Source organism: Phasianus colchicus, chromosome 3, assembly GCF_987193195.1.
Source record: "Phasianus colchicus chromosome 3, bPhaCol1.hap1.1, whole genome shotgun sequence".
Taxonomy (NCBI): Eukaryota; Metazoa; Chordata; class Aves; order Galliformes; family Phasianidae; genus Phasianus; species Phasianus colchicus.
The window spans coordinates 60882211-60901814 of NC_143438.1; the positions used below are offsets into that span (position 1 = coordinate 60882211).

Here is a 19604-nt window from a genome sequence, read left to right on the forward strand (position 1 = left end):
TCCAAGAGATAATTTGAGATAAATGACTCAAAGTACTTCATCTAAGTACTGCAGAAAAGAGAATTAAATGCCAGTTCTCCTATAGCACTGCACAACTTTAAATAATGCAGCACCAAAAATACAAAGAAAATAACATGAAAAGACATCCAAAAGGACTGTAGCCATAAAATTCTTTTGATATTTGGCTCCTCTTAACCTCCTTGCAGACATCCCAAGAATGATACAACATTAAGTAAACTCAATAATGGAACTCTTGTACTGAACTGCACAAAAATTCAATAATTATTTGAGAACTAGGAAACAGTATATAAGATATACTCTTCCCCCTCTAATTTATTCAGTCATAATCCTAGCAATCATGCAGCTATGTACTCTGACCTGACTCCAACCCCTTGCAAGGTAAATCTGTAGCTCTGTAGTATGCGTAAACTAAGATTCACTGAAGCAAAATACTTAGGAATTATCATCAGAATACACTAATATTCATTGAAAAGATGAATTAAGATGAAGCCTCCCCAGTGTTAATCAAGACACTGTTGCTCTCAGAGAGAAAAAACAAGAGCACAATATATTTGTGATTTAAGTCTTCTCCCATAACAGGGATAATGTACTCCAGACCAGCACCAGATCTTTTTCTTCATGTCTTCCAAGAAAACATCACTCTGTGCTCTAGAATTCTTCAATTCTATGACACTGGAATGAAAGAACTATCAAGTAATCCTTTTTGGCCTTTCTTACCACAATAAATCAAAGAAAAAATGTAAAAAAGTAGCACACTTATTGACCAAAAAAAGGAGATTATTCTTTCTTTAAAAGGCTACGTGTAGTTAGAAAAGTCAAAGTGGGAGCAGAGATGCAAACAAAAGAATGCCCGTATTTTTTATGATGGCAAGTTTGGCAGAAAGTAATACTTTCAAAATAAACTACTTGGAGAAGAAACATACAAAAAAGTTCAAAAGAAATGAAGAAGAATGTGATTGTATCTTCCTCTGAAGACAAACTTACCTCAGCAATAAAACACTCTGTTTATCAGTGCCAGAGTCCAGAGCACACATGCTGTTCTACAGAAACTTGTAATGATATTTGTATATAAAATAATCACTTAGAATAGTAAAACAAAAACAAAAAATCTGTCCCGTATTCTCAACCAGAAGCTTTTACCCTGAAATGTTCTCTAATCAAGCTCACGTGTACTTTGACATCATTGTTTTCTTTTGACCAACGCTGTATTTAGAAGATTTTCATTTGGCTGGGCTTTTGCAACTTTCCTTTTGTGGCTGCATTCTCTGTACTACATGAAAGTAAAACTCTCAACTGGAAGAGAAAAATTATTTTAACAATTCAGATTTTGAATAATTAGATGCCAATTTCAGAATGTGTTTTGCATAGAAATACAACTTTTAGAGAAACCTCTTGAGTGCATGCAAGCTTTTTAGTCTTTACTGTTGCTACCTTCACAAGTAAAGAACCTCATCTTTCAATCTCTGACCATACATGTTCTTGAATGACTTGATTTGTTGTGAAATTAGTCATTCTTCACAGCGGAATGTTTAAGAGTAACACCTTTCTTTTTCAAAAGATCCAGATTGAGTTGTATCTTTTATTTTTTCATGAATTTTGCTCATTTTTAACTCAACCTCTAGGTGGCATAAGCATGATCAAGTGTTGTTACAGAAAGATAGCCAAAATTCTGAAAAGCAAATAATTTGGACTTGAACTCTTCTTTCTTACATTACTTTTGGTTTTTCATTTAAAGCAAGTCTAAGTTCATCATCCAAGACATATCTTTTTTAGTGCTTTTTGAGCAAGTTTAAAACACCTCTGCAGTAGATGCTGATACTTCTACCAGATATCAAAGTAACAAATAAAATGTTCACTGAACTGCAGATTCCCCATTAACAGTATGAAAATGGTATACCAAAGAAAATCTCCATAATTCCTCCATGGTTTTGTACTCTTAAAAAAGAATCAGATTCACCCATCACCAATGAAAAACACCTGAGCTCTTCCCTTCTTTCCTTTCCACTACAAAAAAAGGCTACATAGCCAACTAGAGAGAAAACACATCTGTCTACACATCAGTGAAGTCACTGAGATCCAATCACATTTTCTCTCCCAGATGCAGAGCCCTGTGTTAGTGAACACAGTTTGATTAAAACTGAGTCATTGTTAGATGTTTACAGAAACATACTGATTAATTCAGAAACCCTTCCTTAACTTCTAGATACTTTAACTCATTGATGTGACATTATCTTATTTATGGAATATACAAGTAGAGCCACACATTGGCAATATCACCATCACCATATACATGCAGGCTGAGTCTGGAGTGGCAAGAGAGAATTTCAAAAGCCTTTTGACAAGATCTCATCTGTTCTGGTGCAGATGCAAAAGAAAAGGTAAGAAGAAAAAATGTTTCCTCTACACAAGACCAAAGTATTCTTTTTTATCCAGTTCTTCCAGACTATATTCAATAACCCTTTCCTAAAAAGGAAGTTTGGAGCTATTAATTCAAATTGTATCTGCATATGACACTGCCCAAGATTTTGGCTGTTATCTTATTTAATCATTTTGGCTTTGCTCCCCCATTGTAACACCCTGTACACTTTGCTGAGCACAATATTTTTTTTAGACAAAACAGTGAGTGATAGAAGTACACAGATTCTTTTGTTTGTGCATGCCAGAGAAGCTTCAACAACACAAGCAACAAAGCTTAAGTGTCTATATATACACATAAACATGAATACATAAAAAGATAAACATTACCAACAACCTCTCAAAGTAACAGGAAAACAAAGCCTTAATCTTTATTTTTGGTTTGCTACTTTTAAAAAATTGAATATTTGTACATTATCACCTAACAATTACTCTAGCAAAGATTTTGTATTCCAGCAGGTTTTAGTCAACAATCTGTGGGCATTACAGATTGAATTACTACTTATGATATCTTTAATAATTTTAAAACAATTTTAAAAGTAACTATATTAACTGTAGCATACTTGTAATGAACTGCAACCACTTCTTCAGTAACTTCTCCAAAAATCCAGCAGTACATGAAGATTGTTGGACAGTACTCTGCCAAACTTGTTACCTGAGAAGTGCAATGTAGATCAGGTGCTCTATATTCAATAAAGTAAAAGACCATTAAAGTGTATGCAGTTCATTGTGCAACAGTAAAGAAAAAAAATCATATCCACTGAACAAAACTAGACCATTCTATTCATTCTATTTAAAACATAATTTACTTTTGAGGAATGAGGTCACGTGGCTGTTCTCTTCTCTCAGCATCCATGGCTTTTAGTTGCTAACTTGAGGATATGTCCATGGTCTCAAAGAAACGGAAATCAACAGATCACAGTAACAGAAACTAATTGACGTCACAGTGTTAACCAGTTACCAACCAACATGAGGAACACAATCCTACCTTTCCCTATAAGCAGGATGTAGTCTTGTTTAAAAAAAAAACCTGTTTATTAAGTTATTCTCTGATAAATTCCTGCAATGAGCTATCAAAATGCAATTTCTGGAACAGAGAATGGTGTAGAAGAAAAGCTGCCACCCAAAAGACATAGTTTGACAGTCAGTCAGATCTTGTTTTAATATTCTTCATGGATCTCTTTTTTTTTCTAGCAATCATTTTAAAAACCAAAGTTATAAATAAGTATACTTCTAGCCAACTTATGAACTTGAATATTTGTGACAGTTACAGAATGAGAGGATAAAGATGCAGACACTAAGCTTACAGCCTTAAGAAGAAACAACCTGTAAGAAGAAACAGGAGCGACCTTAAGAGCTAAGTGCTAACAAACTTTACTATTTTATTTAACAGTATAAGTTCTAGTTTTAAATAAAAACAATGTTATGAAACAGAATGGATTATTTTCTGAAAACGAAAGAATAAAAACCAACAGTAGCTTCCTGAAAATGAAGTCACACATTTAAAATTCACTGCTCTTCCAGCCTCTCAATAAAATTTTGGATTAAGTGTATATTAATAAAACATTGGAAAAAAAACTGGTCACTGGTTCATTAGCTCAACTTTCTGAAATACTCTGAAATTCCTTCACAAGACATAACTGAGAAAAACAAAAACAATGCTCGAGGACAAAAATGAGGTAAGCAAAATGTAAAATGTAAAATGTCAATAACACTTCAACTGTGCACGATGGGCAGTATGCGTGATCTGTAAAAAAGGCAAGCAATGATCATTGCAAAATTTTTAGAATCACAGAGTAAAGTTAGTCAATAGCAAATGAAAGTTACAGTGAAATTTTACAAACACCATGAAGAAAATGCATTCATGCAATACCGATGTTCAGTATACAGCTGTTGTGGAGAGAAAGGAAAAACAAAAAAAACTACTCAGATGCCTTAGTCTGCTTTTGTTGTAAAAGAGAATCATTTCAGCCCAGTTTTTGCTCCAAGCATAGCATGGTTGCAAAACTGGCTCCTCTACTACGGTGACTACTTTTCTTCCACATGTATGGGGGAAAAACCCTTCTAGAGTTACAAGAAGAGAAAATAAGCAGGACCCTAAGAATCAAGTCAGTCAAGTCTTTTGCTCAAAACTATAAGGGAAACACTGATAAAGATTAGCATTTCAGAGAAAAAGAAAACACCTTGAGGTTAGTTTCTTTTTTAAAAAAGAAATCCGTCAATAAGTAGATAATTTAGTGGTACCGTAAGATTAACTCCTTATTCACTTAGAGAGAAAACTCTATATAGCAGGAGTCAGATCAACTCTGCAACAGACCATAATTCTTAAGTTAAAAACATGTTCTTAAGTAAAAATCTGGCTATAATATGGCAACTTTGAAGGCTGCCACAGAAGCTGACACGAAAGGAAAGTTATAGGCAAAGAATTTGTAGGCCTCCTAGCAACATTCCTCGCTGTCATCAGACACCACAGTTGATGTTGCTAAAAGTCAGTGCCTGTGCCTGAACAAGTAGGGGCAAGAAGAAAGCGTGTGAAAAATCCTTGTCCTTATCTGCCTGATGCACAACTGTCAGGATGGAAGCAGAGTGATGAGCACCACAGACAACACATCTGACAATGGCGAAAATACCACATGTGACTGCCTTCTAAAATGCTGTTGTCCTAGTATTTCTGTTACTAGTTTCCCTTATCATGAGCATGAAATGTCACATAACTGTGTTTTTATATAGAATTCATAAACAGTATGCTATTTTTATGGAGGTTTTTTATTATTTTATTTTCTCAGTAGAATTATCAGGATCTGTGATAGAATCCTTATCCTCTTCAAATACTCTTCAAACTTTGTTTTCTCACCTATTTTATGAAACTAACTTTTGAATGACACTTAAAGAGTTTAAAAGTTTTAGATTTAAGTATTCATCTACTTAAAAATAAGCCACTTAAAGTAAGATCAGAAAATTAGCACAGTTTCTGCCACTCATTAATAAGATAATTACAACCACACTTGTTACTGTGAAATAATTTTCCTAAATTCCACCACTGCATTCAGATGATTCAGAGTTGTGATTACACAGTGTCAGTGTAGATTCTTTACTACAATACATTAATATAATTTGTGTACTTTAACATTTGAATCTTTTCCACTGTGCTGCATATTCAGGTATGGTGATTACTGCAGCTTTTATGTTACAAGTACTGATATATCAGGTTACTGCAATATAGAGGAAAAAAAGTGAAATTAGGAAAAAAATATTCTTCTTGTAACAGTTCTCTAAGGGGAAAAAGTTTCCTATAACCCATAATTAAGAAAATTTAGTCAGATGTTTTTTTTACAACATTTTAATCTTTGGAGTTGTCTTCCTATGAGAAACTAAGATTATCTATATGTTTGAGAAAATGAAACACTGATTGATAATGACTAGGTCAAGAATACTGAAATCTACTGGAATTCTTTTCAATCACCATCCTAAACCAGGTCCTTCTTATGCCTGATAAGAGCAGGAAAGAATTCTTAAACAACTGGGTCTTCCGTAGTTTGCATACAAATCAGTAATGGTATGCAAGCCTTCTTTTCCAGAGGGATTATGATCTCAACTCAACAAATACAAGTTTAAACTACGTTTTTAGAAACAGTAATTTAGCAGTGAAGATTTTCTTATTCTATGTTGGAAGTAGAACGAAAGATTTTCCTAAGCAGTGTAAGGAATGGTCTTGCTATATAAGCTGCTATCTTTATTTGTATAGGCTCAGTAGTTAAAGTTAACGGAAGCCTTTGTTTATTTGTCATTTATCTGCTTTTAAATACTTACAGTGAAAAATACGGAAATCAATGTATGGATGAGAACCTCTTCTCTCTGTTTCAAATCCTGCCCGACTTCTTACTCGCACATCTCCTAGAAACAGGGTCAAGAGTGAAATAAAAGTGTGGAAGAGTGGCAGAGATAAAAATGCAAATGAACATAGCCTGGAGGGGTAAAGACTCATGTACTTAATGGAATAGGGTTATTCAAACAATAGGCCTATTTCAATGCTTTTCGTTTTAAGGTGAAATTCAAAACAAAGTTTGAAGACTTGTTAAACATGCAACTGCATGCTTCCTTGTCAAAATCTCTCCTGCCTATGCATATGTTGCCAGAAGCATGTGATAAGCATTCAGATGAAATTAGGAACAGCTTGCTACACCAGTATGGTAAAAATGCATCTTGATATGACAAGAAACAATAACATTAAAGTTTATTTGCTCCTCAGTAACACACACAAAAACATTTTGTATAGTACAAGATTCAGCTTCTAGAAATGGTAGCTTTTAGCAAAGAAGCTAGTAATAATATGGTTTTATATTACATAATAGAATGTTTTCCCACTAGCATTTACTTACTTGTGCTCAGCTGTTTGAATATTACACATGAGCCTATTAAAATACCAAAACTCAGTATTAAAATTCTATAACACTATTTTACACTGCAGTTTAGATTTAACCTGAATCTTTTAGCATGCTCGCTGATTTCTTTTTAGGCATTTTAACCAACTGAAAGCTGATCAGTATTCTTTCACAACGCAGTTACATACATTAGCGGAAGTAATTTGCTTAATTAAAAACTTTCACTTTAAAACCTTCAGCAATGACAAATTTGGGCAACCTGAGGATCAAACAGCAGTATTTCCCTCTAAGATCCTAACAAAAAATAAAGTGAAATTTCAGATTGTTTTTCAGTATTCTGGTTTCTAATTATGAAAATCCTACAAGGGTATCATGTTCCTCTCCTCAAACAGTGATTTTCTTATTAATCAAAAGTATTTAAGGCAAGAAATGGATTGGTTTTAAAAAGAATAAAAAATAGCTACTTAATTTTCAGCAATCAGTATTATTGTGCTTTTTCCTTTTCCTTGCAACTTGCTAATTTATAAGACAGCTTAAATCAAAAGATACATGACGATACTGACCAAAACGTTAGTGACATGCTTTTCACACTTAACAAATATATTTCCAGAGATAAGTATCTATAAACACAGACGTATCTGTAGTGACACATTTCACATGAATGTTATCTTCTGAGGCATGCTGGAAGCAGCACAAAAGATAAGCAGCAGGCTCCCTGGTAAGGAGTCTAGAGTCTTTGTTTCAGTAAAAAAATTCAGTAAAAACATACCAAATACAAGTCTTTGCTTTGTTGCTTTTTTTTCTTTTCTTTTCCTTGAAACTTAAAAACTTAACAGGTAAATTAAGTCTATTAGTACCTGTAAAAACCATCATTTAGACCACTGACAATATAATGAACTATAAAGATTTCAAGCATTCATCTGGTCAGGGATGAAGAGACAATACAGAGGCAGCAAATTGTAGAACTCTTCAGTCAGGCCCAAAGACAGCTGGTGAATGTTATTTGAGAAATGAGTGAATAAAAAGGAAAAGACAGGAAGCTTAGGAAAAGGAGAGGTGAGTGCGTTAATAGTTGTGTAAGAAAATATCAGTTTATACAAAGGAAAAATGCAACTTCCATTACCCGTCATATCTATTTATCTGACAAATCAGTCACAGCCATGGCTGTGTGACCTTTCAGCACACCAGCTGCACTGAGCAGTTGAGCTGATTTTTAACAAAATATGATACAGCTTTTGTGAATGGCACTTATTTTCCAAAGCATTCTTAACCTTTGAAATTTTACCAGCCTGCACATTAACTAGCATATAGTTTTGGGCAGCATACAAAAGGTTTTGTGAATAATTTACTCGTTGGAAGCGTTGAGAATAGGAAAGGTTCACAGAAAAACACATCGAGACTAATACAGAGCTCAGCAAACTACAAAACAAATAAGTTCATCTGACAAATAATACCCAGAAAAATTCTCTCTGTTTTTTTCTACTTGTTTTAGTGCCTCATCTAACAGTATAGCTAGCATAATAGTACCCCCATTTCTCCTGAAAAGCTCTCAAGGTTGTGGACTTTGAGCAGGAAAGAAAAAAACAAAAGGAGAGTAAGACTATTGCTTTTACCAGGAGTTACATTCAGAACACACTTGTTTTTATTCTGGCATTCTGGAATAATTATCAGTTCTCCAGGACTGGAATTTACCACAGTACACCAAACAAATTCCTACTGGGTCAAAACAAAAGCAGAAGAGCACAATGATACTAATCTCAACTGCATATACATAATTAGTCCCAAACATCCAGAAGTACCTGACCATCATTATGCATTCATGGTTCAACTGATCTGACCTGCTGAGATCAATGGATGCCAAATGTGCCCACTTTACTGTGCTTGCTCAGAGCACAACACATTCACACTGATTTGGTTGAGAAACTCTGTAAAGATTTTGTAACTCTATGACTTGGAAATAAATTTAAGAAAAACATGATTGTCATCACAGGTAACTTTAAAAAAAAAAGGTGTAAAACATTTCAGATTGAAGATGATTTTTACCAGATACAAGGACACTTACGTAATTCTTTCAAACAGCAACAGAAGTCCAACATAAACGCTGGTTATTATTACGGCAGATAAAAGATAATTAAAGTCAGCACATAAACCAAGATAATTTATGAGTTTCTATTTATTTAGGCCTTTTAAAAAAAAATATCAAAGTGATTATGAAATGCTTTGATACCATCAGATCACAATGCTTACAGGTAGATTTCCTTAGTGGGGCAGAAGTGGTAGAAGATAACAGCTCTCACGTTATGTGTCTCTTTAACAGTTATTTCAGCCACTCTGAATTAACTCCTGTTTTCTTAGGGAATGCATTCAAGTCCAGCATTATAATGATAATGGACTTCCAGGAATTACTTTTTTTTCTTCTTTGCAAGTATCAGTGAATTCAAAGAATCAGGAGAAAGCTTCTTAATATGTTTCTCAGCTTTCCACTCAAAGCTTGATTTTGCAGGCAGACCTGACACAGTGTCTGCTGCCTGAATATCCAACTCAAATTTTTTTCCAGAATAGTTCTATGCAGATTTTTTTTTTCCTTCCTTCAAAAGACATAGGCCACAGTGAAAAACCGATTTGAAGGCTGAATAAATAATGGAAGAAAGAACGTATAAGAGGGAAGTTGACAGATACAGCTGAAAAAGAATCAAGTCTTTAGCAAAACTTACCTGGAGACAGCTTGTTTAGCTCCTAACCCCTCTTTCAAACCCTTGCTTGCATTGCAAGGACAGCTTTGAAACATACAAGGCTGCTGATACACCACAGTTTACATCCCTGCATGTTAAGGTTACACAATATGTATTTCATACTACCCTAATCTTCCAGACTGAACCAGTAACCATGCAGTAGCTGCTCAGGTTGCCCAGGGCTTCTGGAGAAGGGGTGGAAATCTCAGATCACGGAGGACAGCTGGGAGCAGAAGCCACCTCAAGGTAAACCACTCACACTCAAGTTAAAGGAGAATTACTAGCTTCATAGATCCAAGCTGCTATTAAATGTGCTGAAGAAACAGATGACAGGTCAGCTGAATACGCTAGAATTAAAGCAAAAGCAATACAACATAGCAATTGCTACCATAGAAGATCATGCCCTGAGTTTCTCATTTCTTGCTTTTACTGATTTCAAGTTAAAGGAATCAAGATTTTTTTTTAAAACAGGGCATACTGTTCCAGCTTTAGTCGAGATGCATGCTCACCAATACAAGCAGTCAATCCCCACACTTTCCAGGCCATGCACACTATCAAAACCTTCAGGCAGTACAAAGCAACTACAGGAAGAATAAGAAAACAAAAGCAGAGGAAAAGAAAAAAAAAAATCAACAAAGTACCAAGATTACATGGAAGCACTTATAGGAAACAGAGATTTCTCATAGTTGTTGAGCGAAATAGCTGACTGAAGTGTTGTACATATATTAGCCTATTCAAGGTTTTAAAAGAAAAATTCTACAATGCTGCATCTGTATCTATATTTTAAAATAGCAAGTCAGCCACTCAGGAATGGCTTAGCATATATTTTGGGAATAGAGTAGGACAGATGAGTCATTAACATCAGCGCTGTTTGTTTATATTGACACCTGTGGGACTTGTGAGTTTATTTCATTGTGCCCCTAAAATTTGATCTTTTCAGTTGAACCTGGAAACACCGTCATACTACAGCAATTTCTGCCTGCTTGGCACAAATGAATTTCCATCGGATTCGAGTCAGAACAGCCAGAGGACATTAAAGGAAGCAACTCTATGGCCAATTCATCTAAACAAATGCAGAAGAAGTATCCTAGATACCCTTAAGTTTTCTATTTTGGTCTGATACAATGAACACCTTATTTAGGTGCAGTAGACATGGCCTGTTTGTAACAGCAACCAATGAAGTAAAAGGTAGTACCTCTTACAATTGTGTAACTTCCCATAAAGTTACAGTTGAGGATTTCTTACAGGTCCTCTTCTAACAGGAGTAAAAATTTAAAAGAAAATCCTCACAGTATTGTACAGGGAATCCAATCCTGTTTCTTATAAAAAGTCTAGTTAAATATAATCAGAACAGATTGAAAGATGATAAGAATGTTTCTAAATACTGATGCATCCAACTGTTCAGCTTTCAGGCTGGTCTTTTTTTAAAATCCCTTTATGAATACAATGCTCTGACAAACAGCTGCTATTTTGTACAGGACAGTGTATTTCATATTCAGAGAAACAAAGTGATCAGTAACAAGTAAATGTTAAGAGCGTAACACACTGATTCAAATATCTAGTGAGCAATCTTTTGTTTGCTTATTGATACCATCCCCCAGCAGAAGTTAGAGGAGGACTACTCCTTTAAAAGACATACTGCTTCTGAGTAGCTGTCACTATTAAACAATGTCTGCAAGAGTTAGGTGCTTGTCATGAATAGCATTATCACATAATCTAATAAATTAATTCAAATTAGAGAACAAGTGAAATTCAATTTACTCAACACATTTGCACACATTCTGAATATATCCCAGTTCTGCCTACTAGCACAGTGAATAAAGATTTCAAATCATATTAGAATCTTCCCTCAGTTCAGCCATGTGCACACTCTAGGAACCACAGAAAATCATGCTTTGCTTTCTTCTAGTTTCAGTTGAGTTTTGCGATCAAACTCTTCTGCAGAATTCTAGGCCAAATTACTAGGTGGTACAATTAAGCTAAGCTTCTAAAGCAGCCGAAGATTATTCTCCCAAGAAATCAAGAACTATTTTTCTACAAGCTGAACTTCCACCACTAGCAGATGAGTTAAAAAAATCCCATTCTGAAGAATTCTATGCATCCTCCGTTTATCTCACAAGTAGGATGATTGAAAATCAGCCATTTGACTTTCTAATATGAAATAAACCTAATTCTATCCCCTCAAAAAAAGCTACTTTTTAAATTAGCAAGCACTTAGAAACCAGCGTCATCTGTCCTCCTACTTTTTTAAACAATTCTCCAAATTACATTCTGCTATTAAAAATTCTTTACTAGACAGTGAGTGCTATAGTATTAATAGCTTAAAAAACTTAAAATGAAAAAAAAAAAAATCAAGAACAAAGTAACTGAAAAATGAAAAGGCACTAAGTCCAAGCTGCATTTTACATGCACATACACATTTGTCTACATACGTAGCTTATAACTATGAATTCATAGAGAATGTGGTCTTGAATTTCTGGTGACTGGGGTAAGTACAAACTGCAACTGAACTGAAACAACTCAGAGCATAAAAAAAGACACGTTCTGGTTGATCTAGTCGAAACAGGTTAAGAATGTATCATCATTAGCTGCTTGTGTTCACTGAGCTGCAGAAGACATGTAAGCATTCATAGTCCATTTCAACACAAAACCGTAGCTGAAGTTGGCTTAAATTAAGCACTGTAATTTTGCAGTGAAACAGACTTCAGAGCATATAGAGTCCCTCAGGTCATCTACAGGAGCTTTGCAGCTTGCTCCTCTCAACTATTAGCCTCAACTCAATCCTCAGTACAATCAGTAACACGGAGGGTGTCCCCTGATGCTTGCTCCTTCCAGTACTGTCCTTTCTTTTTAATTTGGCTTTATCTAGTTGTTACTGTGGAAACATTCTTCAGAAAGCTGACTAAGCTACCAGCCCTGTCACGCATCCTTTCCCTTCTCAAGTCATCTTCTAGAATTAATAAGAAGTATTTTTAAAAACTGTACCATTATTTGAAGAGCACCTTGAGTACTTCACAGCCTCAGTACTGAAATTTTCTGAAGTTTATGGTAATTTCTACACATAAATATTCTCTAAGCTACAGTTTTAACCAGGATACCACACAGAGGTGAAATTCCATAACAAGAATGAAAGATCCATCATGAATAAATTATAGTTATTTGTAAAACTAAACTTCTACCAAATGCTTTACATTAATTATAAGAACCATAATTTGTTTTTATTTAAAGGCATGAACTAAGTATTCAACACAATGGTTAACTCAAAAATAAGAAAAATTTAAAAGCCAAACAACCAAAAAACTCAAATCAACGCAAAAAGGTTTTTCTAAAGAATTTAACCAAAATATTTCCCAGGAAAAAGGGAATTATTAAGCTTAAAAGTACAATGCTCAAGTATATACTTTTTATATTTTTCTAAACAACAACAATGGTAAAATCTCTGCAATACAAAAACTGGTACACTTACCTAGCATACGAATGTACAGCGCAGTCTGATCGGAGCTGTCATAGGAAATGGCTCCACGTCTCTACAAAAAAAAGGGTATTTTATGCAGGTTAGAATGAAATTACTGCTCTTTCAATTTAAAAATGAAATATTAATTGTCCACGTACACATTTCTCATAGCCTTTTAATTCAAATACTCGCAGTTCCTTGCTTATTTACTTACCCATGGGTTAACTCAGTTTGTAAAGCTACAATAGTTTCACAAGTAAAAGAACTTGAACGATACAGTTACTGTAATCCCAGGGATTACACCTATTTTTTGCAGGGCAGGATGTGAATGGCACATGTTTCCTTCTTTCCACCCAGCACTTTCTGTAGGCCAAGCAAGGTACCCATTTAAGGTACTCTGAAGAAATGTCTAAAAGAGTCATCAAGCTATCCATACACAACACACAGAGACCCCCAACAAGGATGCAATTCTTAACCTACACAAAACTGGCTTTAGAGCTCCAGAAACATTAAGCTGATGTGATAACAGTTATAGTTCAGGAATCACTGAGAATGTGATGAACTGGACCTGCAATAGCTAAAAACTAGGGGAAACGTTCATGTAGTTACACAACACCAGCATCATGTAGCCTTTAGAACTTGGCAAAAGCTAGCACTCAGACTCATGTCTTTCCTTAGTGTGTTTCCACTGTCTTTTCCCATTTGCCAACACAGGGCCCAAACCAATGCTATCTTGACCCTAGAATCAAAGGATTGCCTTCACAGTCACAGTTCAATTTCATAGTTACACAAGAGGGTTTTAGGTGGTTTTGTTTGGTTACTTTTTTTCTTGCCCAGCACGCTCAATTACATTCTGAACAGTGAAGTCCTGGGTGTCCCAAAGGGACATACCATATCCCTTGGAGAAGTTCAGGTAAAAACCAATGTAGGTGATTGCAGGAACCTATTTATTCCTTCCCCAGTAAGAAAACACTACACCAGGGCCATGGGACCAAAAACATTCAAGTCCAGAAAATGGGAAAAAGCATAGAAAAACAGAACTTGACTGCTGAGCAGAACTACAAGAGAAAGAAATAGAGATAAAGAAATTATTGGGAAGTGAAAAAAGACAAAACTGCTTACAAGAATCTATCTACAGTACAAACTGAATGCACTCAAAGAAAGCCTAGAGCTTAATGACCTCTATCAGCATGATTTCTGTAACTGGTGTGTTACAACTCCAAACCCAGAAAATATTAAAACAAAGTAACTTCTATGCTAAAAGAAGGAAGGAAAAAAAAAACCACGAAACTTCGCACTTGAAATCAGAGAAGTTTCTTCCCAAAGGTAAGCTTAATATTTAATTACAGAAATGACCAAAGAACTACCTCTAAATCGGGTCCAATTATACTAGCTATTATATAAAAACTACAAGGAAGAACTCTCTGCACAGCACTTTTATACTGACTTAGCTTTTGTTCCATGTTTCCTTGAAAGATCATAAACAATGCAAATCATCCTTCTCTTGAAATATGTTTGTACAGCAGTTCACACAGCAGTGTGCCTGCCCTGACAGAGAAGTTAGCAATACAGCTCATCAGTCAGAAAATGACACTGATTTCCCACTAATGTGTCCAAATTTCTTCCTATGACCTTAGAATTTCAGCAAATCTCAGCTGGATGTATTTTCAGTAGCCTGAAGTATTTCATATCATTGACTAAGTACAGTCAGTGATGGAATTCAGTGCAAATCTGCAGTTTGCACTTGCCTATCACATTGATTCCTGGACACATCCAGTACAACCCTGTAACCGAATACAGGAGGAGGATCAGCACAAATGCAGTTAGAAGAACCATAATTAACAGGAGCCTTCACCTCTGAGACAGAAAACAATGCAAAGAAATTGATCAAAATAGAAATCCTTTTTATAGCATTATTTGCTAACTAAAATCTAAAACAATATTTGCTGGCTAAAATAGCAGATTCACGAGCACTTCTTAAGAACATAACCCATTAGCTTATACAAACATGTGAGTTAATTCTGCAGGGACAGGTATTCACAGGATTCACAGGAATCTTTATGCAACCAAACCTTCTAGAATCACTTTTCAAAGTTTGGTTTCCTAATGAAAAAGAAGCATTGTATTGTAAACCTCATTACTAAGACTTCAAAAGTAGTAGGATAGTCTCAACAGTCTCAACTAATGTTATTACAAGGGTAGAGATCCTACTGATGTTTCATTCACTGAAATTTGTTAAATAAAATAGGTAAGAGGAAAATCACTTGCTAGCAGGTTCTGCTGAGGGACAGGCACCAATGGGTGCTGGCAGACAGACCTCACAACTTTAAACCATGTGGCTGGGGAGGGATGGAGCCAGGAGAACTGTGGTATACATTCAGACAGAAGGGGAGTTAACAGTGCCCATGTTTATAGAAAACAATAACTCAAGTCCAAGCATACTGTCAAATTATTCTATCAAAATTGCTTTTTCTTTATCCTGATCTTGCTCAATTCTGTGAATAACATGAACTCAGTAAAACTATTTCTGGAGCTCTGTCACACTTCTTTGGTCTGCCTGAAGCTTTGTATCTATTAACTACAAGAGAACACACTGAACTCCTTGACCCTCTGCGTTTCTCAAACAGATAAGCACCATTCCAACAGGCAGACTGAACTGCTTGTGCTGAAACTGAAGACAATTCTAATGTGTTTAGGTAGTTCTTCTCAAGCACAAGGATAAAAGTTAGTCCTGTGAGAATACCTGCTGGGCACCAAGCGATTCAACAAATTAGTCAAATAATTAGGCCAAGTTATTCTCCACTCCTTTCCATACATGAGAACAACAGGCTAACCTGGGTGGGCTGTTCCGCTTCAACAGTGAAGACATATCAAAAAGACAACTGGGAAGTTGAAGGATTATTTACAGCGCACATCCACTTTGAAAACTTCACCTTAAATTTGAGTTTCCTATTAGAGCGTTATCTCTTTTTCCAAAGGCCAACACAGAAAAGTAGTAATTTTTCCTATCTTCTTTTCACATCTGTGTGGAAAGGGATTGGAAAAAGTTCAAATTCAAGTGGAAGACCACTATTCCTGTAATGATACAGAAATGACAGAAAAATGGGTAAAGGGAATAACTATCAACAGATTTCCTTCCTGAAAGTCTTTTCACAAGTGAACAGAAAATTAAGAGTCATGCTATGGGAATGATGCACCAAAATAGCACATAGCTGCATCTTCATGAAAGGGAAGTCACTTCACTGATGCTACATAGCATAAACATTTAATAACTGGGAAAAGTGCACTGCTCTTTTTGGAAGAAGTTGAAGGGATAGAGTCCACCTTCACCAAGTTTTGCTGATGATACCAGAACAATCGGCTGACACATCTGAAGGCTGTGCTACCATTTAACAAGACCTGGACAGACTGGAGAGTTGGGCACGGAGGAACCTGATGAGGTTTAACAAGAGCAAGTGTAGAGTCTTGCAGGTAGGGAGGAATAACTGCATGCATCAGTACAAGTTAGGGGATGACCTGCTACAAAGCATTCCTACAGAGAAGGACTTAGGTGTCCTGGTGGACAACAAGTTAGCTATGGGCTAAGCAGGATGCCCTTGTGGCCAAGAAGGTCAGTGGGATCTTGGACATGAACAGCAGGTCAAGGGAGGTGATTCTCCCCATCTACTCTGCCCTGGTGAGGCCACAGGTAGATTACTGTGTCCAGTTCTGGGCTCCTAGAAGGCCACAAAGGTGATAAAGGGTCTGGAGCATCACCCATATGAGGAAAAGCCAACACAAAAAGCTAACCTGGGTCTGTTCAGCCTGGGCAAAAGACAACTGAGAGGGGATCTGATAAATGTTTATAAATACCTAAAGGGAGGCAGGAGGCAAAGGGATGAGGCCAGGCTTCTCTCAGAGGTGTGTAGCAATAAAACAAGTAGTAATGGCCTAAAACAGAATCACAGAATGGCCAGGGTTGGAAGGGACCTCAAGGATCATGAATTTCCAACCCCCCTGCCACTTGCAGGGCCACCAACCTCCTCATTTAATGCTAGACCAGGCTGCCCAGGACCCCATCCAAGCTGGCCTTGAACACCTCCAGGGACAGGACATCCACAACCTCTCTGGGCAGCCTGTTCCAGTACCTCACCACTCTCTCTGTAAAGAATTTCCTCCTGACGTCCAAAACCTGAACACAGAACATTCTGTACTAACGTGCAGAAGAACTTCTTTACACTAAGAGTGATGGAGCACTGGCACGGGTTGCCCAGAGAGGTTGCATTGTCTCCTTCCATGGAGATATTCAAGATCCAGCTGGACACTCACCTGTGCAACCTATTGTAGGGTACCTGAGTTCAACCCCCGTGCTAAAGCAATGATCTCTTGAGGTCCCTTCCAACCTCTGTAATTCCATGATTGCTCTGTTCAAGCCAGAGAAGTTTCCAAGGATCAGTTTTATCACAGCAATTCCCTCACCCAGTTCAGAGCAAAGCACAATAATTAATGTCAGGCACTTAAAGATGGAGAATGTTCACTAGCCAGACTTCAGGCTGCCAACTGAAGCAATTGCTGATCTCGTTCCATAATGGCAAGAAGAAATTGAAAGAGCAGTAGGTTTTCAAACACCAGTATCTCCTATCCAAATGAAACAACCTATACTTTCTGATGGGGTGCACAACTTTCATTTTGCAACTCAGTTGTTTACTCAGACTCTGGAAAAGAAAGCTAGAGGACAGCAACGCAGCCAGTCAGATATTTTTTTACCTACTTGGCTTTTCTGCCAAAGATATTTGCCCAACATAAAGAGAGACTGTTCTCAGCAAGAGAAATTGAGAACAAGTTCAGAGGAGTTACTGTGTTATGGTAACTGCAATTTGCTGATCATGCTGTGCCTGTGTACACCCTTGGAAACAGTTTAACATTCTAAGACGGTTTTTCAACTAGAAGCACCTAGAATGACAAACTCATTAGACTAGATTTCTTTCACTATTATTGGATTTCAAAAGCGAGACTGTCATTTAATGCAATTCCTATAATGATTTCGGTAATTAAAAATTCCTGAGTGTGCCACAAGATACCACCAAAGTTTCACTCAGTGAACTACTGGAAAACGCTCCTTAAAACCAACGAAGGAGTTGTCATTAACCAAAGGCAAGCCACTGCAAGACAGTCCTACTACGATTTTGTAAATTGTTCATTGAAGTTCAAAGCAGTCATTTTAAAAGTTTATCAGACCAGAGATATGAAAATGTATTTAATTTCAGGAAGGCAATGCTAATAAGCAATCCGATTAACTTTATGCATGTATATGTCAAACATTTGAATGTGGCTACTTCATATAAATATCAAACCGAGACAAACAGTAATTGACTGTTGTCTTTCCTCTCGTCCATCCACCTTAGAAAATACAGCAACTGGAATAATATATTTCCCTAAAGTTTCATTAGTTTAAAAGCTTAAGATTTTAACAGAAAGATACAAAACAAAAGCTTGAAAATTGATCAGAAAAGAAAGCATACTCAGAAAAAGCATGTGACTTACCATAGTGAAGAGAGAAAACCTTAACAAATTAAGCTGGGATAACAGAAGGGCACAGAAGCAAAGTGAGGTGATTGGATGAACACACCAAAACATATTTAAAAGAAATGACTACTAAGTGATTAAGAACATAACTATGAGTTTTTAATTGTACTATCAGCTATCTGGAAGTACTATTATTCTCCCTTTAATAAGCAAAACAAATGCATACTGGCATACTGGTTTTTGTTTGCTTGTTTAACACAGATGACATACTCAGCTAGCATACCAGTTGTAAAACTTTGGAAACCAGAATCTGTCTTCATCATAAACAAACATTTATTAGCGTACTGTGATCTTTTGCTAGCAACTAAGCCTGGCCACTTTTGCCTGAGTAAATTTGGAACTGCCTTGCTGGTAGTGACTGACGGCTCAAGGTAAGGAGACTTGACAAAGTTTGGTTTGACAACAAATTCAAATTTCCATTTGTCAGATTCTCCTGCTGATTGTACAAAACAATAAAAAATGAGTATTAATAAAAATATCCATCTGTATAAAAATGAAGGAACTCCGATTTCTTTCCACTTCCCTCATTCTCTGCACTGATTCCAGCCCTCCTTCACGACAAGAAACTTAACTGCACTGCTCCTTTTGGAATTAATTTCAAGCTAGGCAGTGAGCTGTGTTGTGAAGAGTTTGATCTCAGTTTCAGACACCAATTCCACCCTCACTTATTACCATCATATACATTATGTGGATACTTATTTTCTTCAGAACAATAGAGTAGAAACTCCTAAGTTTGCTGAATGCTAGCCCACATTTTTCTTAACACAAGCATCTGCAGCTGAAAGTCTACAAAGTGAGAGAAGTAGCCGGTATTTCACCTAAGCAAACAAAACTGGTATTTCCACTCCCCCAGCCCTGAAATCAACAACACAAAAAGGATATCCTGTTCAGGAAGCAAAACACTAATTTGAATTATTCTCACTATGTTTAAAATTGTTTTTCCTTATTTTCACAAACTCTTTAAAGTGCTGTAAAATTGAAGAGCAGCAAACCAAACCCTGCCCTTTGGAAGGCATTTCAGATCCTTTTTCCAGT

At 36.3% G+C, this 19604-nt stretch overlaps 1 protein-coding gene across 4 annotated transcripts in view; it reads right to left on the reverse strand.

Annotated features, from left to right (window-relative positions):
- PDE7A (phosphodiesterase 7A) overlaps positions 1 to 19604 on the reverse strand; it is a 72035-nt gene that overhangs the window by 21976 nt on the left and 30455 nt on the right. For 3 of the 4 annotated variants that reach the window (XM_031612891.2, XM_031612889.2, XM_031612892.2), the window contains exons 2-3: positions 13017 to 13077; positions 6247 to 6330 (exon numbers count right to left, since the gene is read on the reverse strand). In XM_031612891.2, coding sequence (XP_031468751.1) covers positions 6247 to 6330; positions 13017 to 13077 — 145 coding nt within the window. The remainder of the gene's footprint in view (positions 1 to 6246; positions 6331 to 13016; positions 13078 to 19604) is intronic. The other variant, XM_031612890.2, reaches the window with a different exon arrangement.